Source organism: Hirsutella rhossiliensis (genome assembly GCF_020360975.1).
Source record: "Hirsutella rhossiliensis strain HR02 chromosome Unknown scaffold00015, whole genome shotgun sequence".
Classification (NCBI taxonomy): domain Eukaryota; kingdom Fungi; phylum Ascomycota; class Sordariomycetes; order Hypocreales; family Ophiocordycipitaceae; genus Hirsutella; species Hirsutella rhossiliensis.
Genome location: NW_025408681.1, coordinates 1,373,452 through 1,396,664, shown reverse-complemented (window position 1 = coordinate 1,396,664; position 23,213 = coordinate 1,373,452). Strand labels below are relative to the sequence as shown.

The window sequence follows — 23,213 nt, the reverse complement described above, 5'->3', positions numbered from 1 at the left end:
CCCCTCCCTTATCCTAATAGATAGACTAAGATATATATTACTAAATTTACCTTTCTATACCCCTATTTCTTCTACTATACTCTTAAGCCCCTACTTAAGAGGCACCTTATTAAAGGTGTTATTAGTATAGTTTATAAGTCTTTATCCTACTAACAGTTACTAAGACACGAAAATAGGTTAATAAATAGGGTTTAGAGCTTGCTAAACTACTTGTTGCTTACTAGTAGGTACTGCCTAACTAATGTCTTCGTCTCTTAGTTGGCCTAATAAAGCCGGCGCAGCAGCCCACCGACTAGTTGTTCATTAAGAATTTCAACCAGCGAGATGCTACGGATGCCACCACTACGGACACTTACCTTACCGTTTTAAGGCACCAGCTCCGATCTATAGGCGGTACGCCTGACCGGGTTATTTTGCGTTAACTTGCACCTTTTTTAATGTACTAACAATATATCCTTTTAAGCCTCTTAACGGAGCTCTCTTTTACTTATAAATAAGGCAGGCCGCAGAACCGAAGTTCTAACAATAAGCAGTATCGGTTTTTTGGTGGTTTTTTTTGGGGAAGAACTCGGGTTTATGGGATAAATAGCGAAGTCAACCCTTGTTTTAGCTTGTCAAGATTTCCTCGCAGTTCGGCCCATACCGCTAGCTCGGTCTTCGCCTAAGGAACCGGGTAGTCTATTATAATAACATTCCCCACTAACAAACTGCTGGTAGCCCGAAGATGAGAGTTATGGCAGATGTTAATATCTTTGTACAAACGGGATAGGGTCCAGTCATTGCAGCAATATGCGCAAGACTAGCTTCTATCTATCTAATCAGTCTTTTGCCGGGCCGCCTTGATTTTGTCGCCCATGCGCCGCATCTGAAAATAGCCGGCAGTGAGGCCTTCAGACATCCACCTGGGTAATAATGTTCCCAGGAAGACAACAGTCGACATGCCGCCGGCCCAAATGTAGTCCGGGCTTCTCCCGACCCAACCTCCCAACCAACCCTCACCCAGGAGAGCCTGCGAAACCAGCTTCTTGGCAAACACGTCGTGCGGCATCGTGCTGGTCGTTTGGCTGAAAGTAAGCCTTCTCTCGTAAAAGTCTACCACGGGCTGATATAGTGAGTTGCTGGGCAGCGTGCGCCCGGGTCCGCTGGCAAAGTTGGAGCGAACAGTGCCAGCCATGCAGGTCATGACGCGGACATTGAATGGTTTCAATTCCATGCGAAGCACACGCGAGTATTGCGCGAGCGCGGCTTTGGTCGCCGAGTATACGGAACTAAACAGGTAAGGTATCTCGGAAGAGGCGGACGAGATATTGACGATGAGTCCGCGGGCGGGAATGAGGAGGTCGATGAATGACTGTATCATACGCATCGGACCAAAGACATTGGTCTCGTAGGTTGCTCGTGCATCGTCAAGGTCAACATCCAACGCAGGGATTACATGGGGGCGCCCGCTAAAACCAAAGTAAGCCACGGGAAAGTCAGTCAGAGAAGCAATCCGGATGATACTCACGCATTGTTGACTAAAATATCGAGCTGGCCACCAGTGAGTTTAGTCACTGCGGCCTTGCACGAAGCAACGCTTTCCTTGCTGGTGACGTCGAGCGCCAGAATGCTCAGACCCTGTGCCTCAAGCCCCTTGATGACCTCAAGGCGACGAGCAGTGGCGATGACATGGCAACCTGGGACTCCCAAGTCAGCTACGTACCTGAATTGAGGAATTCAATACCGACTGCAAGACATGCGTACCTCTTCTGTGAAATTCCAGAGCCAGAGCGTGCCCAATGCCTCCAGGGGTGCAGCTACGGGGACGTGTGAGCGAGCGCATTGCATGGTGGAGGACGCTGGGTGATTGCGGTAGCCATACCCTGTAATCAGGACTGTCTTCTTTGCAGGTGCCATGTTGTGCAGCTGCCGGAGACCGGTTAGCAACCAACGATTATGGAGCTGGAGCTTGGTTGCGAGAGTCAATCGACTTTGGGACTTTTGAAGCACCTTTAAGGATGAAAGTCGGGTAAAATCACGAATTATATAGTTCACAGCGCTGGAGCCAGCCAGAACTGGCAGGTCCAGCTGCCGAGGCTCACTAATAAGCCACCCGGCACGTGCAGGGGGAAAGTTATGTAATTTCCTTTGGTCTCTTGTGACTAATCCTGTGACCTCTGCAATTTAAATCTGGGTCGAACGAGTTGTTGCGACCACGGCACGTGACAGGCAATGGGAGCAAGACGAAAAAACGGGGGGCGCAGACTTCAAACACGCATTACATGGTGACACTAAGAACACGAGCACCCATTGTGGCGGCGATGCAGAAGGCGCAGCTTTGTGCTGTACCTTGTGTTGCCGCGTCACCTAGACTACATGCAAAGAAAGGGCTGTTGATTCATAAAAGCGTCTGTCAAAGACTATCCTCTGAAAGCGCTCGGAAGAGGATATGAACTGCAAAAGGCAGAGCCCGAGAATAGGAGTACCAAGCCGCCGTCTTGCAGGCTGAAGCACCACCTGGAGGAGCCTGGAGGTCCTGCACAGTGAGGCAGGTCCCGTCCCCTGGTGGCAGCCTGCAGGCAACGTCAGCGCATTCCCGACCCAATCAGCGCCCACCAGCCTCGCGGTGTGAGCGGCTGGCCTCCCCCCCCGCCAGGCCCCTGCACCAGCCTCTCTCGCGCCCTTTTTTCCCCCAACGAGGCGTTCGATGGGACCCTTCTATCCGCTCTGGCGAAAAAGAGCTACCTGCATCAAACCCGACCGTGTCTCTTCGGCCACCTCTCGCAGTCCTCCATCCAACACCTGCCACTACTCTCGTAACACAAGCACGATCGATCGCCTTGCTGCATCTTGCTTGTCCATTTTACGCACAGCTTGCTTCACCCCTCCGCTTACGTTTGCGACTCCGCTTCGGTGCGCCGCGCGCCTGCGACCGTCTTCAACAAATAAACACCTCGTCCGACCGAGTGCCACCACGGAACCCTCGCGATGACGCTCAAGGAAGAGTTCCAGACGAGGAACTTTAGTACGTGCTTCTCGTCCGTTGCAGCTGATGCTTTGCCACTGCGGTGCTGACCCCTTCAACAGGCATCTACGGACAATGGTAAGCTTGCGACCCGATGCGCCAGCGAGGTGCTTTCCGAACAGCCCCTAGATCAAACTCCATTACGACGGCTCGATATGCATCGCTTTGGAAGAATAACACGTCTCGAGAGCCGTGGTGGCTGATTCTTGCTCCACAGGCTCGGCATCTTGTCCATGATCATCTGCCTCGCAACGGGCATCTCGACCATCTTTACCTTTAGCATTGCCCTCATCGTCTTTTGCGCTTTTGCCATGTAGGTTTTAGGCATGCGTCCGGCGCCTGGCCATCTGCGACTGACATGGGCACTCTAGCGCTTCGTCCTTTCTTATCCTCTTCATCGAAGTCCCTCTCCTCCTCCGCATCTGCCCGACCTCTGGCAAGTTTGACGAGTTTGTTCGCAAGATCTCGACCAACTACATGCGCGCCGCCGCGTACCTCGTCATGTCCGTTATCCAGTTCGTCAGCACTGCTTTTGGACGGAGCGCCTTGATCGCCGCCGGCGTCTTCCTCCTGCTTACCGCCATCTGCTACCTCCTCGCCGGCATCAAGGGACAGGCCTTTGTCGGAAGCAAGACGCTTGGTGGTCAGGGCGTCGCTCAAATGATTGTCTAAGGACGCGGCCGAGACTCCGACACTGCGCGCCAGGACGACGACCAAGCGCTGCCGGAACCAGGTGGAGCTGGATGCGATGGTTCAGGAGTTTGAAGCATGGAGGATCCCGGCTCGAGGCGTGAGCTGGGACGGAGGCATCAGCAGGGCGAAGTGGAGGGAGGGCTGATCATTTGGCCTGCTCAGTTCCTGGCTTGGAGGCTTGAGTGGGTGATGGGCCGCATGTTTCAGCAGGATTTCGGCGTCTGGAATGAGAAATGCTTACAGTTGCGTTGCGTGGCCACTTGGCGTGCTCAGTTGCTTGCGGGGAGGAGGGTATGCGGATTGCTCGGTCGCGAGGCCGAGTCTTTGTGACTATACCAGCTTTTGTTCTATCAGCCTACGTGGAGTAAGTGCCTACTGCTTGGTGTCGCAGAATTGATAGAGGGTATGCTGTGCTCTGCAGCTTGTCAGAGCTTGGTCCTGATGAAACGTTGAACGTTCTGGCGGGTTCAAGTTGGCGAGCCGGGTCGATATGTGTGTGAGAGCCGTTGACGCGTTGTCTCGATTCGAGGTTTGTCAGCGGCTTTCCAAGGCGAAGCCACGGACATTGAGCTTGTAGCGAGTATTGAATCTAGAAGCTTGGCCCATCCAGCAAGAGAGCTGTTGCAGCGCAGCAGTGGCCAGGAGTGGTGATGTGGTGCTTGTTGACGGGGAAGACATGATTTGGTGGGTGACTGTTACTGCATCATGGCTTCGGGGTTTGCTCAAAACAGCAAAGCAAATATTATGCGTATGCATGGCAGCGCTATTGGAGTGCCGGCAGGCTTCTGGTTGAATTGCAACGTGGTTGTTCCTAGCAGATCCGTTCCTGAACGAGTTCTGACGGATCGAGGTTGGCAACAATCGTCACGCGTCGTCGATCGCTCGATAAAGAGCTTCCCGTCTCTAGCACTTCTTCATCGGGGAGAGGGATTTCCTTTTTTTTTCCTCGTCAAGGTTGCGACCAACCCACACACACTGTGGAGCCATTCATCATTAATGCGTTATTGTATCGATGTGATCGGGACAACCTCTGTCTGATCGCTGTCCGTTGCGATTGTCTGACGCCCCATGACGCAGCATCGAAGCCGAGGGGGGAAGAGAAAGTCGCACACGGTGTGCGGCGTAATCGCCATTTCTCGGACCGCCTATGGCCCGCTGCATGGGCGGGGATTCCCCGCAATGGCGGTGGCTGTAGAAGTCTGCGCTCAAGGGGGCTCTCTTTCTCTCTGAACTATATATTTCTGCCCCTCCTGGACTGTCTTTTCTCCCTCCCTTTTTTCCCAAGCCGAGCTCTGTGCCGGGACTGTTCCCTCAAACCACTGCCAGAGTCAGCCAAGCAGGCGGTGCGCATTGAAACAGCACACAAACGACCTGAGACGGACTTCCGCTTGCAGCCGCCGCAGAGATGCAGGCGGTGTGGGGTTAGTATGCGGGGCGGCCAGAGAAAGGTACCGCTGCCTGGCCGCCGAGGTACCATTTTGACACGGTGACCGAGGCTCGGGTATTTTCCAACGGGCCAGGTCGTGGATGGATACCAGGGTGCGTTGCCAGGGAACCAGCACTGACCAGCAGCACGAGCATGGGATACCTAGGCGGATGCCACTTTACGAGGTTATTGCATAGGTACTACTCAAGTGCCTTTGGTTTCTTTTTTCTCTATACTGAATGAATTTCTTCCTCTGCGTAGTGCTCGTCACCCAGGATAAGAGGACCGTGTAGAGACTTTGGCATGCCCGGAATTCAGTTTGCTAGTGCCAGCGAGGTCTGGCTGTCCAACAGTCGGGTCTATCTTTGGAAGCATTGTGGCCCAAGCGGCTCCATCGTCGTCTTGAAACAGCAAGGCGTACAGCACAGTAGAGGCCAGGTACCTCCCAATCAGCGGCCTTGGAAATCCTCTCAGTCACCCGTGCAGCCCAGTGCGCGTCGCTAGGGCCTGCACGGTAGGTCATGTGGAGCGGCATCGGGAGCCAGGCGACGGGCCTCAATCGATGATACAAGAGGCAGCGTTGCTGCTCGAATCCTGCTTCCGCCGCCTCCGCCCTTCTGTGCCTCGAGAGAGCATCATCTTAGCCCTCAGCTTACATGCTGTAACAACCGCCGCCTTGTCGGGTATTCAATACCAACGCAAGCATTTCATGTAAGTTCCGCCTTCTCCCTCCCGACTCCTCTCCCGCCCTGCAGACGCCGGCTTCTTGCCTTGCTGCCCTTATCGCCCGGACCTGAGTTGCGGTCAACGCTTCAGCAATAAGCAGCTAGTCCTCGGCAAGCTGCCGCCCTGCAGCCACCTGCGACGGCGTCCTATCGTGCTTCATGTCCTTTGATTGTCATTGACCAAGAGGCTTGTGTTAACCGCACAACTGCCAACATGCGCCAATCGCTAACCCACCCTGCGCGATTAGACACGCTTTACTACATCTCCCTCGCCAAGCTTCTCATCCATACTCAACGTCTTGGCCTTCGATTCTTCTTCCACTATCCAGAATTTCTCTCTCTACTCGGAAACAATGTCAGCCGCAGCCACGCAGCAGACGCCCGCCGTGCCGCCCCGTCCGTCCAGGACCATGGACAAGGAGGGCACGGGCACAATGCCCAAGATCCCGCCGCGCCCGGCCCATAAGCACATCGATCGCTCCGTTTCGCCCAATCCCGATCGCTTCGCTCCCTCGCCGCTCAGCGGCGGCGTCACCGTCAAGCCGGCCAACCGCGCCCAGTTGCTTGGCCCGAGAGAACGAGCCGACGAGGCCATCGACCGATCCGGCAGCGTTCCCATGCCGTCGGTGGGCGAGGAGGGCGTCGAGTACAGCGCCGTTGCCGACGAAATGAATTACGAGGAGCGCCGATCGTCGTCACCCGAACAGACCCGCACCGTTGGCGAGGACCTCAAGCTGCATGCCCCGAAGCCGTCGCTTCCGGCCGCCAGCGCCAAGCAGCAGGTCATGGCCGTCACCCGTACCGACTCGGACCGGGCCGCCTCGTTTGGCATTGGCAGGCCCGGGAGCACCGCAGGCGAGCGCTCCGCTTCCCGCAACAGCAACAGGAAGAGGCCTGGCAGCAGTTACTCGGCCCACAGCGATCACCACACGGACGACGAGCAAGGCATCCCCGAAATCGGGCAGCGGGTACCCATGAACCCGCACCTGGGGGACGTGCAGGCCCCATCGCCTGGCCCCGGCGCCACCTCAGAGGGCGCCAACAAGAGGCACCACGGCCGCAAGCTCAGCGCCCGCGGCCTTCCTCCGGGGAGCTATGGCCTGCATGGCCATGGCGTCGCTCCACAGGACAAACTTGACAAGGCTTACTACCAGAAGCACCCGGAAGTACTTGAGAGGGAGCAGCACACGCCGCTGCACGACCGCCAAAACGACTTTGCAATGAGCAGTTCCGACTTGAACAAGTTGGTCAGAGACACGGCCAGCCGTCAGTCTGCTCCGGGTAAGGACGAGACCAATTGGCCTCAGAAGACGCATGTTGCTAAGTGGCGGTCAGGCAATGCTGAGCTCCGTGGAACCCCAACCGAAGAAGTCGCTTTTCAAGCGAGCGAGGAGTACACGTCTCGCATTTCCTCGTCCCGCCCGGCATCAGCAGCCCCTTCCCAAAAGGCTGCAGCACATGCCGATGCCACTTCTCCCGACGCCGAAATGCCCATTCACGTCGACGACGCTAGGCATCCTGAGCTTTACTCATGTGGCGACGAAGACAATGTCGTCGCCGAGGAAGAACATGAGTACAGTGCTCCGATTCTCGCTCCGGATCAAGTCAGCAAGGATCCCAGCGCCCAGCTCCAGCACCCGGCCATTCACCCTCACCAGGAACGTCGTGACAGCCTGGAGGCCGAGGAGCCATCAAGTCGACCTACTAGCCGCTCAGGCCACAACCGCGCCCCCAGCTACCAGCGGCCCGAATTCGGCTCAACGCCGTTAGAAGACGTCGAAGAGTATGAGCCGCTTTTCTCCGAGGAGATCAAGGAGGAAAAACAAAAGCAGGAGCCTGCGGATGAAAACCAGCTTCGCCATCACTTCCCCAGCCGTGATGTCTGGGAAGATGCTCCCAGCAGCGTTCACTACACCGCTGAAGTGTCAACGCCTGAGCAACCCGAGCAAGTCATGAGAAGACCCTCGACACAGCACGAAGATCGGCCAATCACTCCGGCGCAGGCTTTTGCCCAGTATCAAGAACAGCTGGCGGAGAAAGAAGCCACCGGCCGCACCAACTCGTTGCCCCTCTCCGAGGAGAAGCCCACATGGATTAGCCACCAACCGCATCTGTCGCCTAAAAAGGTTGGCAGGCCTCCGCTGGCACATAGGTTCCCCAGCCGAGACATCTGGGAGGAGACTCCAGAGAGTCAGCTCCAGGAGGCCGTCGTGTCCGCCTCGCCCACGGAAGGAGACAATCCAGACTCCGCTGCCCGCCTGACGAAAAAGCCTTCCGACCCGTCTGAATCGCCAGCCGTACCAGACCGTCCCAGGCCAAGGCAAAGTAGTGGCGACAACTCGGCCAAGCCGAGGCCCCCGGTATCTGACAAGCCGAAGCCCAACATCCCCCCACGGCCGACCAAGACCTCACCGGGAGATCCTAGGGACACGTCCGTCTCCAAGTCGAAGCCCGCGGTACCTAGCCGACCCGTCGGCAGTAAAATTGCCGCGCTTCAGGCAGGCTTCATGAGCGACCTGAACAAGAGACTGCAGTTGGGTCCTCAAGCCCCTAAGAAAGAGGAGACCGCCGAAGACGAGGTAGGCGAGGAGAAGGAGAAGGCACCTCTGTCTGACGCACGCAAGGGGCGGGCCAGGGGCCCGCAGCGTAGAGCGCCAGCGGCCAAGACACCCGCCGCAGCAGCCACATCGTCCGCGGTGCAGGCACCCGTCATTGCTTTGACTCTCTCTATACCGCAGACATCTTGGTCCCTTGACCCTGACGATGGCGACATCGCCGTCGGAACGGAGAATGAAGCAACACCGGACACGAGCACGGAGGCTGAAGAATGCCCGGAGCCAGCTCATGTGGACGGGGCGCAAGTATCCGGTGGTAGCCGATCACAGCCCGTCCTCGTGGAAGAGCCCCAAACTATAGACCTCTCCCATGGCACAACGAAGGTCGAGCAGGGGGGCGAGCGGGAAACACTCACACAGTCAAGTCACGCCGAGGGCGAGAAGAACGCTGAATCAAAGGCGAAAGAGGAGCCGGTGATGGAGGAGAAGACGCTGGTCGCAAACATGGCTGGAGAGAGCGTGTTGGAGACGACCGTGGAGAAGGCCAAGGATGGGAACGAGGTTGAGCCGGTGGAGGTACACGACGATGTCAAGGCTTAAAGCACGGCGGGCTGGGCTGTCTGGATGAGCCAGTTTGTAGTTGTTGCATTCACCTGCCTGGTTTCGGGCGTCCCATGAGTCCTTGAACAAGGATGCGTAATGATGCTGTAGTTGTAGGGACCATTGTAGTCGTCGTGACATGCTTAACCTCGCTGTTGCCGTGAAGTCTCCTCCCTCACGGGGTTATTTTGGCAAACTGTTGGAGTGTACAGATAGCTCTTAAGCAAGCTATTAATATTGACAGAATACGAGGTTCACTGGGCACCTTGCACAATTCCTAGATCCTATTTCCTCCCCCATGGCCTTTGTTCGTGTTCCACACCACGCCGTTCCCTGTCAAGCATCTCGTCGAACTCTTTCTGCGCCTGGCCCTTTGCCACAGCCTTTTCTTCGTCGGCGCTCGAGAAGGAGTAGCTGTCCCGGAGTCCGCGGGACTGCGGGCTGGCATTGTCGTCACCCGCTCCCATTCCTTGAGGGGCCTGCCAGGACTGTTGAGGCCGCTGGGGATTTTGCTTAGACTGCGGTTGTTGGGACTGCTGCCGGATGCGGTCCCAAGCAGAGATGCCGCCTTGGGAGTCGTCTGGGCTGGCGCGCATGGATGGGGCGACTGGCGAAGCGTCATCGAGGTCATCCGAAAACGTGTCCCATTTGTCACTTCGTTCGGGAGGAGCTGCTTCCTGTGGCGGCTGTGCTTGACGGGGTGCGCTCCACGCAGCTTGGGCCTGGGCAGACACATTGTTCTCTGTCCCATACGAAGACTGATCTGTGGTGCCACCAGGCGACCGCTGGGAAGGCCATGATGGTGCTTGCTCGTCGGTGGGATTGGCAGGTTGGGGGGTAGCAGCATTGTTGCCGAATATATGGGACCCCTTGGCCGCGCTCTCGCGCATTACATCAGCCAGTCGAGGATCCTTTTTCATCGAGGCAAGCCAACTCATGCTGTTGTAGGCCTCGGCGATTGGAGTTAGGGTCAAGAGGCACGCCGTATAGTATGCGCCGAAGCGCGCCAGGTGCCACATGGCCCGGACCTGCGCACCGCCGGTAAAGGGGTCGAGCGCGCCGCCCGTCCGGGGCTTGAAGAAGGGAAACCGAAAGGTTTTGCGACCCCGGAACGTCAGCAAAGCCGCCAAGCCGGTGATTCCCCATCTGTAGGCTAGGCCGGTGTTGATGCTGGACAAGAGGTGTTCGGTAAAGGCCCGCATCTCCGTGTCGGTGAAGTGGCGGCCGAGGGGCCCGACAAAGGACCCGGCCACGCCCTCTGCGGTGGCAAGGGACCGCTCGCGGCTGTAGCCACGCATGCGCACGTAGAGAGGAGGGTTGTAGAAGGGGAAAAGGCGCTGGACCTGTGCGTGGACCACGGGGTCCTCGTATCGGTGTCTGAATGCTCGGTTTCGCCTCTCCTCGTTTGCGGGAGGCGCAGCGTTGGCCAGTTCGTCGCGGCCGAACCAGGCGGGGCTGCTGTTGGGGTCATTGGGGCCTCTGGGGCCACCTGGGACCCCATTGTTTGGGTTCTCCATGATGTGACGTGCTGCTTGGGAATGGGAGGATTGTGTAAAGGGCTCATTAGCTGTGACGCAGGAGCGGAGCGTGGGCGAAGAGTCGGGGCGAGCTTAATCGATAAGACAGCCACGTGATTCCAGGTTGGTGGCCGAGGCAAGCGGGAGGATTTCGCCCATGTATTCTTCCGACTAGTTTCCAGTAGCTACAAGTACCTTTCCAATCCGGAGAGGTCGCTTGCCCCTCCTTTCTCCGCCTGTCTGGTGCATGATCCACTCATGCAGGTACGCAGAAGCGACCTGTCTACTATCGATAGACACATTTACACTACTCGCACGGCAGTGGAGACGCGCCTCAAAGTCAACTCAACGCGTCTCCCTTCCATCCCTCAACATATATCCGTCCTCTGGTCCCGCATGACCAATCTTGCACGGATGAGCTCGACAACGCGCCAAGTCCGGTCATGACCACTGCGAATCATGCCGCTACAGAAGTCGTTCTCTGAACGCGTCGGGACAGCCACAGTGAGCGAGCCTCTGCGGCTCGGTGCGTGTTACTCCTGATTAACTCCCGCGAACAGAACCGACAGCCATGGCATCGATCCCATAGCCACCCCGTCAGCTCGACAACGCTGAGGCCAAGGCCTCTACAGCCCGTGTCAGAGGTGACTAAGAAGAAGCTGAGCAAGTTTCAGTATCAACCGCGTCCGGATGAATCGACAGGCGAAGATGCCGACTTGGCGGTGCCGAGTAAAGAGTCGCCCGTAACTTCAAACAAGGACTTCAAGGCTGCCACGCCCCTGACTCGACTGAACTGGCGGGATCTCGTGGAGCCGGACGCCCCTGCTGAGGACGAGACGAACACATCTCCAAATGATAAGATCATGTGGAACAACAAGCAAGACTCGCTCTACGTCTCGGCACTCTCCCCCATGATGGCTCGCAAAAGGAAGCGTGCAAGAAGCTCGTCTCCGATTTCGTCCCCGTCTGCGGACAAGCCGGAAACGCCGGCAATCGATGTTGGAATGCTCAAAGAGGCTTTGAAGTCGTCCCGCGCCGATCCAACTCTGGAACTGTGGGATCGCTACTCTCTCAACGGACCCGAAAATGCCGTCTCGCCGGCGGGTGCTGTGAATCCGGTATTGGAGCAGCTGATGATATCATCCCCGAAGCCTCTCAAAGACATATCGGCACCGCGGACCGAAGGGAACCTGCGGCGAGCCATGAGTTGTGGCTTGGTCTGGCCCAAACGGCGAAAGATGTCCAAGGTGGGGAGTCAAGGCGAGCAAAGAGAATTGGAGGCTGCCTCAAAGTCTTCGCTGGTCACGGCGTTGCTTGACACGGCGACGTATAACCTGCCCACGGAAAGCCCCCAGCATAACGCGTCTCCGTCGCCGAAGAAAAGACGCCCGCGCCAGACAAATTCTAGCTCTCCATGCCGGGCTGCAAGTGGCGGTGGCGCCGAAAACATTGCGTATTCGGATTACGGCGACGATGACTTTGATGATGATACTTTCATGGAACTCGAGGCAACCATCCAGATCGCGGACCCGCCGAAATCGTCGACCACGGTGACTCAGACAGGGCGAGAATCGAGCGAGACGGGGCGACTCTCACGGGCGGAAATAGACGAATTCAAAGACCTCGACGACAGCATCTTCGACCAAGCCAATGGGCTTGCGAACAATTCGGACCCCCCTAAACTAAAGCTCGATCTATTGCGAGGCGGCCCAACAGCTCCAGAATCGAAGAACAATGTTCAAGGAGATCCAAGCGATGAGTTCGAGGATGATTTCGATGGCGATATCGACTTTGACGCTGTCGAGCTCGCAGCGACCCAGTCAGTGCAACAGCGGCCTCGTTCGGCCTCGACCTCGACGACAAAAGTACGTGACAACGCTGCAGGGTCTTCCTATTACTCCATATGCTAAGCAAAGGTAGACGAACCCAAAGGCCAAAACAATTCAGCGATACTTAGTGACGACTGTTCTAGAGGGCGAATACGTCGACCAGCACGGCCAGGCTCGCCCCGAAAAGGTAACGCAGGCCACCCTCCTTTGCGGTGCCTTGTCTAACCTCGCCTAGGTTCTCGTCATCCAAGCCGACGGCTCGAAAATCGTCAGGACAGTGCAACTGAGAGGCTCTTGGTTCGACACGCCGGCTCACGCGGAGTCCTACGTCCATGTCATCGGCGCCTTTTCCGCAAAGGGGCAGTGCATCGTCGATGACGCGCAGAACCTTCTGATCCTGCATCCAGACCAGCTGGTCTCGGCAACTGTTGTCGCAGACTCGTTTAGCTGTACGCGTCGAGCCGTCCTCCAGGACAGAGTCAAAGCCACGGTCGAGGCTTCGCCCCCTCTTGTATATGGCACTATGCTTCACGAGATTTTCCAGGAAGCCCTTCTCGCTAACAAGTGGGACCTGGACTTTCTCGCCCAGGTGATTGAGAGAATAGCCGAGAAGCACGTCGAGGACTTGTACACCATCAAAGTCGGAATGGCCACCGCGATAGAGCATCTTCAGTCGAAGATGACGGAGCTGAAGTACTGGGCCACAGCCTTTGTGTCTTCTGTGCCCAAGGTACTGTCTGCCTCGACCCGAAACCTTGCATTCTGAATGCTGACACTCGATTAGGCGGACGCGATCATCGAGGACCGGAACGGGAAATCGGCGAATGTGGCCATCACGAAACTGCTCGACGTCGAAGAGCATGTATGGTCTCCAATGTACGGACTAAAGGGGAACATTGACGCGACGGTCGAGGCTGTCATGCTGGACGGCAAGCAGCGCCGAACCGTGACAGTCCCCTTTGAAGTGAAAACAGGGAGGTTCGTGAGCAGCAGTCACATGGCGCAGACGGCGCTGTATACCCTGCTTCTCTCGGATCGATACGATATCGATATTGTCTGTGGAATCCTCTACTACATGGAGACATCTAAGACGATGCGAATCCCCGCCGTGCGCCATGAACTGCGACACATGATCATGCAGCGGAACCAGCTGGCCTGCTACATCCGAGAACGAAGCGTCCAGCTGCCTCCGATGCTCAAGAATAAACAATTGTGCGGGAGGTGCTACGCCAAGGCGTCCTGCTTCACTTACCACCGGCTGGCGGATGACGGTGATGGGGAGTCGAGCGGCATGCACGAAAAATTCGATGAGCTTGTCAAGCATCTCACACCAACGCATCAAGAGTTCTTCGTCAAATGGGAGAACCTCCTCACTAAGGAAGAAAAGGACAACCAGAAGATGAAGAGGGAACTGTGGACAATGACGAGCGTTGAGCGGGAAAAGAAGTCTCGATGCTTTGCCGACGTGGTCATCGAAGAGGGATCCGCCTCGGTCGACAGTCTCAACCCCCGGATCAATCGCTACCATTACACTTTCATCAAGCGGATCCACCAGCCTGGATTTTCCTTTTTAGAATCCGAATTGTCGGTGGGCGAGCCGATCGTGGTTTCGGATGAAGAGGGACATTTTGCTCTCGCCATCGGTTACGTGACTTCGGTCCGGAAGCAGAGGATAAGCGTCGCAGTCGACAGACGGCTTCACAACGCTCGGATTCGGCAGCCTGGCTTCGACGAGGCCGACAACCAGGTCTTTGCGAGCATTATGGAGGTGGCGCACAAAGGGGCGTCGACAGATCAAACCCAGGGAAAGATCAAGGAGCCGCCGGTGCGATACCGTTTGGACAAGGACGAGTTCAGCAACGGCATGGCCACGGTCAGGAACAACCTGTTGCAACTGATGGCCAACGAAGTGCCTGCCGCGGCGCAGATGCGGCGCTTGGTCGTCGACCTGGCTCCCCCTCGATTCAAGGCGGTGCCCTCGCAGTACACAATCGCGGATCGCGAGAGCCTTAACATTGACCAGCAAAAAGCCATCGAGAAAGTCATGAGCGCGCAGGACTATGCGCTGGTGCTGGGCATGCCGGGCACTGGAAAGACGACAACCATCGCGCACATCATTCGCGCGCTGACGTCCCAGGGCAAGAGTGTGCTGCTCACGTCTCACACGCACACCGCCGTGGACAATATCCTCATCAAGCTCAAGTCGGCTAAGATCCCTATTCTCCGTCTGGGGGCACCCGCCAAGGTCCATCCCGAGGTGAAGGACTTTGTCCACCTTGCAGGGGAGCCGAAGAAGACGTTTGAGGCCATCAAGGAGGCCTGGCACGGCACGCCCATTGTCGCGACAACCTGCCTCGGCATCAACCATCCGGTATTTTTGGAGCGCACGTTCGACTACTGCATCGTGGACGAGGCGTCGCAAATTACTTTGCCGATCTGCGCCGGGCCTATCCGGATGGCGAGCTCGTTTGTTCTCGTGGGCGACCATAACCAACTGCCCCCGGTAGTGAGAAACGAGGAGGCTCGAGAAGGGGGTCTCGACGTGAGCTTGTTCAAGCTCCTATCAGACACACATCCCGAGTCTGTCGTGAACCTCGCGCACCAGTATCGCATGTGCGAAGACATCATGACGCTGAGCAACACCTTGATCTACGAAGGAAAACTCCGCTGCGGATATGACGCGCTGCGTCATCGCAAGCTGCACGTCCCAAGCCTGGGTGCCCTCAGGCACGTCCACTACGACGCAGCATCCCTGTCCGGGCCGGGGACGCCTCGGTCCATTTGCACGGGGCCCGCGCCGTCACGATGCTGGCTGTACGACCTTGTCGACAGCGAGGCGCGGGTGCGCTTCGTCAACACGGACACGATCCGGCCCATGGTCCGCGAAGAGGCCCAGGGCAAGCGCATCGTCAACTCGGCAGAGGTGCGCATCGTGGCGCAGCTGGTCGAGAGCCTGCTCGCCGTCGGGGTGCCGACCGGCGAGGTGGGCGTCATGACGCACTATCGCGCGCAGCTGGTTCTCCTCAAGGACCGGCTCAGGGGCCACGCCAGCGTCGAGATGCACACGACGGACCGGTTCCAGGGCCGCGACAAAGAAGTGATTGTGCTCAGCCTCGTGCGCAGCAACGAGGCCTGCAACATTGGTGACCTGCTCAAGGACTGGCGCAGGATCAACGTGGCGTTTACGCGGGCGAAGACTAAGCTCCTCGTCGTGGGCAGCAAGAGCACGCTCAAGCACGGCCGCGAGGACAACATGCTGAGCAGGTTCATCGCCCTCATGGAGAGCCGCGACTGGGTGTACAACCTGCCCGCCGACGCCATCAACAACCACCACTTTGAGGAGCTGTGCACGCCGGCGACGGCGGCGACCCAAAGGATCAGCCCGGCCAAAAAGTCGCCCAAGAAAGCGGCTGCCACCCAGTGGGGCAAGGAGAACCGGCGGCCGTCGCCGAGGAAGGCGCGCATTGGAGAGAAGCCGCTGCTCAAGGGCAAGCTGATAACGAGGGACATTCTCAACGAAATGACAAACGGCGCATATCAGGATATTTAGGGATGCCAACATGGGGTACCAAGCGTGAGAATCGGGCGTTTTATCTGTTTGGGTATCAATAGGTGAATAGAAGCTTCATCTCCCCACGTCCCCTCCCCCCCTCCACCCCGTGATTTCTCGACCGTGAGCCCTATTCTATTTCTTCAATAAGTCGTAGCTTTGGCGGCGCCAGTCAGCGAAGAGCACACATGCGCACACAAGGCGGCCCGTCGACTTACCCCTGCTCGCCGACAATGAGCTTGGTGTACTTCTCAAGCTCCTCCATCTGTGCGACGCAGCCCGTCAGGCTGGCGTTGTACGAGTACCTGTACATGTCGCTCCACCGCTTGTGCCACTCGGCGTCCGTCTCGCGGGCGTGCTTCGACATTTCCTCCTCGACCTCGGCCGACTTGATGAGGAGCCTCTTCCTCGCCGCAGCCGCGCTCGGCAGATAGCGCTGCAAACCCCATGGCAATCAGCAAAATGCGATTGGAATAAAAAGTTGCAGCTCCCTGGCAACAAACAGTCTGGCCAACTCACAGGCACTTTGCGCTGCGATCGCAGCGCACCGGCAAGGATGTAGAGGTTGCCCAGGATGGTGGCCACGGCATCTCGCCGGAAGCTCAGGAGCTGCTCCGCCGCGACGGGGTTGTCGCGGATGTAGTCTGGGTTGTAGAAGAGGGTCGACTGGCGTACGGCCACGAGATAGTCGAAGAAACGCTCGCAAGCATCGGCCAGCGCCGAGTAAGGGACGGGGTCGAATGGGGCGCGCAGACGCATCTCCTTCTGCGTCATGGCCTGGCAAAGCGTGAGCGACGACGTGCTACGACTCGACTTGACGCACGCCCTTGACTCACCAGAAGCTGCCTGATCCGAACAAAGCCCTCTCTAAGGCGCCCCTCAAGCATTTCGGATCTTTGGACTTCGCTAGGGGTAGGCTCTTTGCCCTCATTGAAGTACACGTATCGGGCCACCACACCTGTTGCACATTAGCAGAGGGTGGCTTGGGTGAGCAAAGACACGTGAAAGGCCTACTGCGATAGATGATGCTCATGAAGAACATCATGGATGAGATGGCGTGTCTCAGCTCGTGCCTCGCCACAAACGGCCATAAAACCCAGTTGACGACTCCGGGAGCCGTAACTCCTACAAAAAACGCAATACCTTTCAGCAAGGCAAAGAGTGCTGGGGAAGTGCCGCCGCCGTTGGCTTGGAGCCTGAGAGAAATGACAGTAAACGACAAGCACCCGATCAAGCCCGATCGCTATCGAATCGTCAGCTCATGCCTCCGCGCCGTGACTTGGAGGTGTGCAATACCGGATGTGAGCTCTGCGTAAAGCGGTACAGCATAGGGAGCATGTACACGGCAGCAAACGCGCCCATGACGTACGGGTTTCCGTTGCCGGCAGCGTATGCGGCGCCGCTCCAAGCGGCACCAAGAATAGCCAGGAGTCCTCTGGTGACGAGATCCTGCACGTTTCCTCCGACCCTGGGGTGCAGTGCAAGCCAGCCGACGGCAACTGCCCACCAAGCTTCGTACTCGTCCCACCAGCCCTTGCTTTGATCCAAGTATCCCGGCACGGAGAGCAAGGTGGTGACAAGGCAGACTTTGAACGCATATCTGCTTTCGAATCCTTGGAGACGGTACAGGACGCGCCAAATCCTATATCGTAGACGATTCTTCTTTGGTGTCACTGCAACGTCGGCTTCGGCATCCATGGTCGCGTGGGAGCCTTGAACCTCCAAGCCGACATCCTTGTCCTCGTCGTCTCCTCGAGGTATGGGCTTGTGCTCCACAGACTTGATCTTGTCCAGGAGGTGTGCTATCTCTGCAAAGGTAACGTGATAAGACCCAGCAGTCACGCCTCCGCGATCATGTCTCACCTGGGCATTTGTTCGATAAACGGCTTTCCAAAACGGATAAGACGGGAGGCACAGCCGCGGCCAATCGGACGACTCTTGCATGGCCTGCACCTTGAACACCATGCTCTCGATGGCGGCAGCAGCTTCGCGAACATGGCGAGCGAACACAAAGAGCTGTACGACGTCACTGTCTTGCATGGAAGAGTCGGGGAGCCGTTGCCCAGAGCCGAGGAGCTTGGACTCGACGGCATCGAACGCACTCTTTGCCTGGTCAAGACTCGTAAGAAGCGGTAGCAGGGACGATGAAACGTCTGGCAACGGACCCAAATATTTGCGATGACCAGACTGGTCCATTAATGCGGCATCACACCCCTGCAAGGCTTCCGTCATGCAGGACAGCATGCGCTTTGTCGGATCGCGCAGCTCCTCGATCGCTCTGCGGCTGGCGTTGTCCTCGCTCGGGCCCAAGTCTGCACTCTTGGCATCTTCGAAAGCGCCCGAGGCAGGCCCATCCACGGTGATGATGATGTCACGCTCAGCCACTGGCTCCTCGAACAGACAGGTATCTGTCTTGAGGGTTAAGAGGGCCCGGATGACAGCTTGCGTGAGATTGCGCAGCTCCACGATGTCGGCTGGCCGAAATCGGGTAATTGTCATGTCTAATGCCATGTCACGGCATGCTTGCGATAAGTCCACGAAAGCCCGCGCCAGGCGCCGCCGAAGCCTGTTGTCTCGAGGTTTTGGTATGACAAGAGCTTCCTGCGGACATACAGTCAGCCAGCAAACGCTCCAGTCGGTGAGCAAGACGAACCTGCATAACCTGGAAAGACGCGTGCAGCGTGGAAGCTATGGCTCTTGAACCGGCGTCAGGGAAGACAAGGCAGTTGGTGACCAGGGCGATGGCCTGCCCGAGCAGCCAAGGGATACCATAGTCGAGCAACTTCGGCCAACTGATTTCGCGGCTGCTTGTCTGGGCCAAGGTGGTGAAGATGACGGCAATGCCGGCAGACAGAACTGCCTGATGGAATCTGATGAAGAAGGCTCGAATCAAGGCCATGGTAGCCGTGAACAGGGCGAGAAATAGCGCCAGGATGCCCGCGTACCCTGCTTGCGCTGCCAACGTCGACGTAGACAGCAGCAGGCCTATGGCGCCCCATCCGAGCCCGCATGCAACGCCCAAGATAGTGAGAGCCGTGCCGTCCACTTGAGCTCCAAACGGCCTGGCCGGATGGTTGACGATGATGGAGAGAGCCATCATGTAATGATACGGACCAAGCCATGAGCGGACCAAGGGTACAAGACACAGCACGTAGGCCACGTAGAATGCAGTGAATGACTTGAGAAGCGAGATGCCCGCTCGCGTGGTCGTTACCCGCTTAAAGATGGACCGTAGCTCGTGCCATTGCCTGGGAAGAAAGTGTCCGGTGGCGAAGATGGAAGGCTTGTCAAACTCGGCGGGAAGCGTATCCTCGCAATGTTCCAGGAGCTCCAGGGCAGACAAGGGCGACGACTTGACGTACATGGCATCGAAAAAGCCATCTCGAAGGTCTGACACACCGTAGGTCTCCGTGTCTATCTGGTCATCTGAGATCATCTGGTCAATTTGGGCGATGCTGATGGCGGAGCTACGCCTGCTCCAAGTGCAAGATGCAGGATCTGCCAGGTAGACCCCATCTGAAGGTTCTGGGAGCGGTGGGCGTTGCAGCTCGTCTTGCCGCTGGCGCCGCCGACGGATCTGGGGTGGACTTGAGCCATCTAGAGGAGGCGCCGCTTGGTTTGACCCAGCACTAGACATGGTGCCGACGCTCCCATTCACCCGCTGAGCAACGCTTCATCGAGTTGGAGAGCGGGCGCGGGCTGGTGATGGCAAGGCAAGAGTAAGACAAACAGACGGGCCGCTCTCGGATGGAGATTTGCCCCCAGGGGTTCTTTGAAACCAGACTTGGACACCCTGGCGACAGGGTTCTGCTGATCGAACGGCCGATGGATGATTCAGCACAGACAAGTAGGGCCATGCAAATGTGATCCATGGGGAGGGTTTCCGAGTGATGATTGACGTCGAGGAAGAAAGGCATCCCGAGACGGGCTAGTTGTAGGGAGGGTCTGGAAATTTAGGAAATTTAGTCGGCGATACCCCACAGCGCCTCTGCGCGCATTCCGGGGCCTACTTGCCTACCCAAGTAAGGCGGAATCCAGCACTAGTACACCATGAATGCTAGACGGGAAGTGGCCATGGCCAGCACGCTTTCCGCGGATGGCGTTGGCACACAGCAAACATCGTGAATTCATAGCCGGGCTTTGAGGCTCTTTTCCGAAAAGGCGGCGATGGGAGGCAAGAGCGGTATCGCCGTCTGCCGCTACACCTTATCGACTCGGCAGAGGTCTTCCGTAGCGAATATGCTTTCGACGTGTAATAAAGCAGAGTCATTCACTCTGGCTTCATTCCGTTGCTCTTGGTATTGGTAGTTCAGCCGTGCGAAATGCAAAAGTGGGGCTGCGAGCCAACCCGGAACCTGCAACGGCATATCACGTGATCTGGTCCGATGTCCCCCCCGGTCCGGTCTCCTCCGACTTCCCCATGACGGTTGCTCCTCCACCAACATCACACCTATCAACCAAGTCCCAGCCATCGAGGCAACGTACAACCTCCCCACTCGGCCGAGCCGCCTCCAAACACGCATATCGCGCCCCGATGGCCCTCTTCCCACGCCCCGTCGCGCCGCTGCGAGCGATGCGATGCGCCCGCCAATCTTCCGTCGCCCTGCGCTCCTCTTTCTCCATGTCTTCGACACGGCAAGGCGGCGGCCACAGCAACGAGTCCCAGTTCGACCCTCCCACCGGCTGGCTCTGGGGCGTCAAGCCCGGCGAGAAACCCGAACCCGAGGGCTGGGAGTGGCCCATGGCTCTGTTTTTCGCCACAATCGTGGCTACCGGCATCGCATTCGCCTTCAAGCCTGACACAACGTGAGTCTTACCCTCCCTTAGTCTTGCCGGCGTACGGCTTGCAGCCATCGCATTGGCCTCATGCCCTCTTATCTACCGCATCCTTGGTGGCGTTGCTTGGCCGCATGCCTCCGCTCCCCGACAATTACGGGCAACGCCATACTGATCAGTACTCATCCTTTTCCAGTGTCTCTACTTGGGCTCTCGAAGAAGCCCGCCGGAGGTTAGAAGCTGAGGGCATCCTGCCCGATCCCTCGCCGAACCAGCCTCAAGACAAGAAGGAGTAAGGAAGTCGTGCACTTCTGCGACGGATAGACGTGGTGAGCCGCCGGTGGTGAACCAGACGACTGGGTTGCGAGTTGCACACACTTGTACATGTTTTCGTTCGTTCTCTTTTCTTTCCATCTTGGGCAACGAGTGCAGATTTCTTCAGGACACGAATCACTAGACTTGACATTGCACGCAATCGATGGCGAGGTCTCCCTCTCTTCTCCCGAGAGGTTAACTCTCGGGTCACAGCTTGACATGCCTTGCACCAACCTCAAAAGGGGTTGCTGCCGAGACATACGCCCTGTGGTGCGTACACTTCCCCGGCGCAACCACCTGCTGCGCAGACAGGAGCCTCGGTACTATATCTTTGTAAATGACTGCATGGCCGCAACACCCCGGAGTACCATCTATCCGTCTCGCACGCCCTGTTTATTCGAGTTTGACGCTCCACTCATGCTCCTCATCGCCGTATTGGATGGCCTCCATCCACGCCTTGATCTTCAGTGCAATCTCACCAGACTCTTCGTTTTCCTTCAACCCACAATCTACTTGCTTGCCCTTCCATGCAATGGTCCGCACCGGGCTGACGATGGCTGCCGTGCCGGAGCCAAAAGCTTCCAACAAGCGGCCCTCGATGGACGCCTCGTAAATCTCCTTCATTGTGAATTTGCGCTCGGTGATTTTCCAGCCCTCGGGGCCAAGGCGCTCCCTCGCCAGCGCCAGAACCGAGTCCCTCGTCACACCCTCGAGGATGGTCCCGTCAAGCGGAGCAGTGATGAGCTCCCTCTGGCCAGTCTCCCGGTCTTTCATGGCGACAAACATGTTCATGGTGCCAACCTCGGTGACATACTCCTCCTCGCCAAAGAGCCATAGGTTCTGCTGGTAGCCACGGCTGGCGGCCTGCAGTTGGGGAACGATGCATGGCGCGTAGTTGGCCCCAAGCTTCTTGTCGCCGACGCCGCCGGGCCATGCGCGGACAGCGTAGTCGGTCGCCTCGAGCGAGACTGCCTTGAAGCCGGTTGGGTAGTAGGGGCCGACGGGTGAGGCAATGACGTACAGTAGGGCTGAGCCAGGGGGGCCAACACCCAGCGTCTTTTGCGTCCCGATCAGGGTGGGACGCAGGTAGAGAGAGTAGCCTTTTTGGTCCGGGATAAAGCGAGAGTCGAGATTGGTGAGCTTGCTGATGAGTTGGATGAGGCTGGTCGGCTCAAAGGTAGGCAGAGCGATACGGGCGGCAGACTTGTTCAGACGGGCCATGTTTCTGTCAGGCCGGAAGAGCCGAATCTTGCCATGCTTGTCCTTGTACGCCTTCATCCCCTCGAAGCACTCGAAGGCATAGTGGAAGACACACGTCGCCGGGTCCAGGGAGAGGTTCTGATAGGGAGTGATGTGAGGTTCCATCCAGCCTTGCTCCTGATTCCACTCAATGGCTAGCATATGATCTACAGGAAATGTTAGAGGAAAGAAGATGACAGGCAGTCCCGGGACGCACCAGTGAACTCCCTGCCAAACACGAGGTCTTCGGGTTTGCTCAATGGCTTGGGGGTCTTAGTCTTGGTGATGGTGAGTCTGGAGGGGTCGAGGATGTGCAGCTTCGATACCGACGCAGCTTCAGCCTTTATGCTGTATAGCCGAGCCGGCTGGCGCACAGGGAGTGAGCGTGAGCACCTGGCAGTGGCCCAGAAGGCGCTCCGCACCAGACCGGCGGAGACGCGCATTGCGACGATTTCGGCGCCCGGTGCGACGACGGCCAATTGTGCGCAAGTCGGGGAGAGTGATTGAAGCAGGACGGGTGTAAAACAAGGCGGGTCTTCAGAGTAGCGACCTTATGTTGAAGCTGGCGCGGACCTCGAGAGGCGCGGACGTCTCTCTCGAGGGTGAAAAAGAGTCTTGACGGCCCCGGTACCGGAGGACGGAGGCGCAGCTTTTGGGGGCCGAAGATAAGCGTCTCGAAAGGAAGGCATACACGCGACTCGCATGTACTGGATACGTTCTCAGCCCCCCATCTCGACGCCATCTGGTCTGTACACAGTACGGATTGTGCAGCAACCTGGCCAGTTGCGAAACAGGGACGTATCCAGTACCTCGTGCCAACGACACCACGCCCTCCACAGCGAGTACCAGCCTACAGACCTTAGTCATAGTCGACGTCGACGTCTGAGCAAAAGGGGCCCTTGGTTGCCATCCATCATTGGACAGCTTCAGGGCTTGGGCGAGGAGACGCCGCCAACTCATCTCTTTAACTCTTCAACTGTCAAG

At 57.5% G+C, this 23,213-nt stretch overlaps 8 protein-coding genes across 8 annotated transcripts; 4 read left to right on the top strand and 4 right to left on the bottom strand.

Moving 5' to 3' along the window:
- Window positions 1-814: 814 nt before the first annotated feature.
- On the bottom strand, window positions 815-1,896 carry HRG_10392 (short chain dehydrogenase domain-containing protein; the record flags this gene model as incomplete). The annotated part of the gene is made up of 4 exons (XM_044868863.1): window positions 815-1,448; window positions 1,508-1,676; window positions 1,744-1,796; window positions 1,862-1,896. The coding sequence occupies 4 exons, from the start codon at window positions 1,894-1,896 to the stop codon at window positions 815-817; spliced, it is 891 nt and encodes a 296-aa protein (XP_044716218.1).
- A 1,071-nt stretch (window positions 1,897-2,967) lies between these two features.
- On the top strand, window positions 2,968-3,676 carry HRG_10391 (golgi apparatus membrane protein TVP18; the record flags this gene model as incomplete). Its single annotated transcript, XM_044868862.1, has 4 exons — window positions 2,968-3,004; window positions 3,067-3,082; window positions 3,222-3,317; window positions 3,376-3,676. The coding sequence occupies 4 exons, from the start codon at window positions 2,968-2,970 to the stop codon at window positions 3,674-3,676; spliced, it is 450 nt and encodes a 149-aa protein (XP_044716217.1).
- Window positions 3,677-6,201: 2,525 nt separating this feature from the next.
- On the top strand, window positions 6,202-9,003 carry HRG_10390 (altered inheritance of mitochondria protein 21 domain-containing protein; the record flags this gene model as incomplete). Its single annotated transcript, XM_044868861.1, has 2 exons — window positions 6,202-7,129; window positions 7,184-9,003. 2 exons carry the CDS (start codon window positions 6,202-6,204, stop codon window positions 9,001-9,003), a joined length of 2,748 nt encoding a protein of 915 aa, XP_044716216.1.
- Window positions 9,004-9,287: 284 nt separating this feature from the next.
- On the bottom strand, window positions 9,288-10,520 carry HRG_10389 (uncharacterized protein; the record flags this gene model as incomplete). Its single annotated transcript, XM_044868860.1, has 1 exon — window positions 9,288-10,520. The coding sequence occupies one exon, from the start codon at window positions 10,518-10,520 to the stop codon at window positions 9,288-9,290; it is 1,233 nt and encodes a 410-aa protein (XP_044716215.1).
- A 459-nt stretch (window positions 10,521-10,979) lies between these two features.
- Window positions 10,980-15,899, top strand: HRG_10388 (DNA replication factor dna2 domain-containing protein; the record flags this gene model as incomplete). The annotated part of the gene is made up of 6 exons (XM_044868859.1): window positions 10,980-11,024; window positions 11,081-11,242; window positions 11,288-12,385; window positions 12,468-12,536; window positions 12,585-13,079; window positions 13,134-15,899. The coding sequence occupies 6 exons, from the start codon at window positions 10,980-10,982 to the stop codon at window positions 15,897-15,899; spliced, it is 4,635 nt and encodes a 1,544-aa protein (XP_044716214.1).
- Window positions 15,900-16,034: 135 nt separating this feature from the next.
- HRG_10387 (fusaric acid resistance protein-like domain-containing protein) lies at window positions 16,035-19,335 on the bottom strand (the record flags this gene model as incomplete). The annotated part of the gene is made up of 7 exons (XM_044868858.1): window positions 16,035-16,056; window positions 16,118-16,335; window positions 16,419-16,676; window positions 16,736-16,857; window positions 16,914-17,142; window positions 17,196-18,500; window positions 18,553-19,335. 7 exons carry the CDS (start codon window positions 19,333-19,335, stop codon window positions 16,035-16,037), a joined length of 2,937 nt encoding a protein of 978 aa, XP_044716213.1.
- Window positions 19,336-20,433: 1,098 nt separating this feature from the next.
- HRG_10386 (ESSS subunit of NADH:ubiquinone oxidoreductase (complex i) domain-containing protein) lies at window positions 20,434-20,971 on the top strand (the record flags this gene model as incomplete). The annotated part of the gene is made up of 2 exons (XM_044868857.1): window positions 20,434-20,705; window positions 20,872-20,971. 2 exons carry the CDS (start codon window positions 20,434-20,436, stop codon window positions 20,969-20,971), a joined length of 372 nt encoding a protein of 123 aa, XP_044716212.1.
- A 412-nt stretch (window positions 20,972-21,383) lies between these two features.
- Window positions 21,384-22,672, bottom strand: HRG_10385 (amino-transferase class IV domain-containing protein; the record flags this gene model as incomplete). The annotated part of the gene is made up of 2 exons (XM_044868856.1): window positions 21,384-22,396; window positions 22,447-22,672. 2 exons carry the CDS (start codon window positions 22,670-22,672, stop codon window positions 21,384-21,386), a joined length of 1,239 nt encoding a protein of 412 aa, XP_044716211.1.
- Window positions 22,673-23,213: the final 541 nt, after the last annotated feature.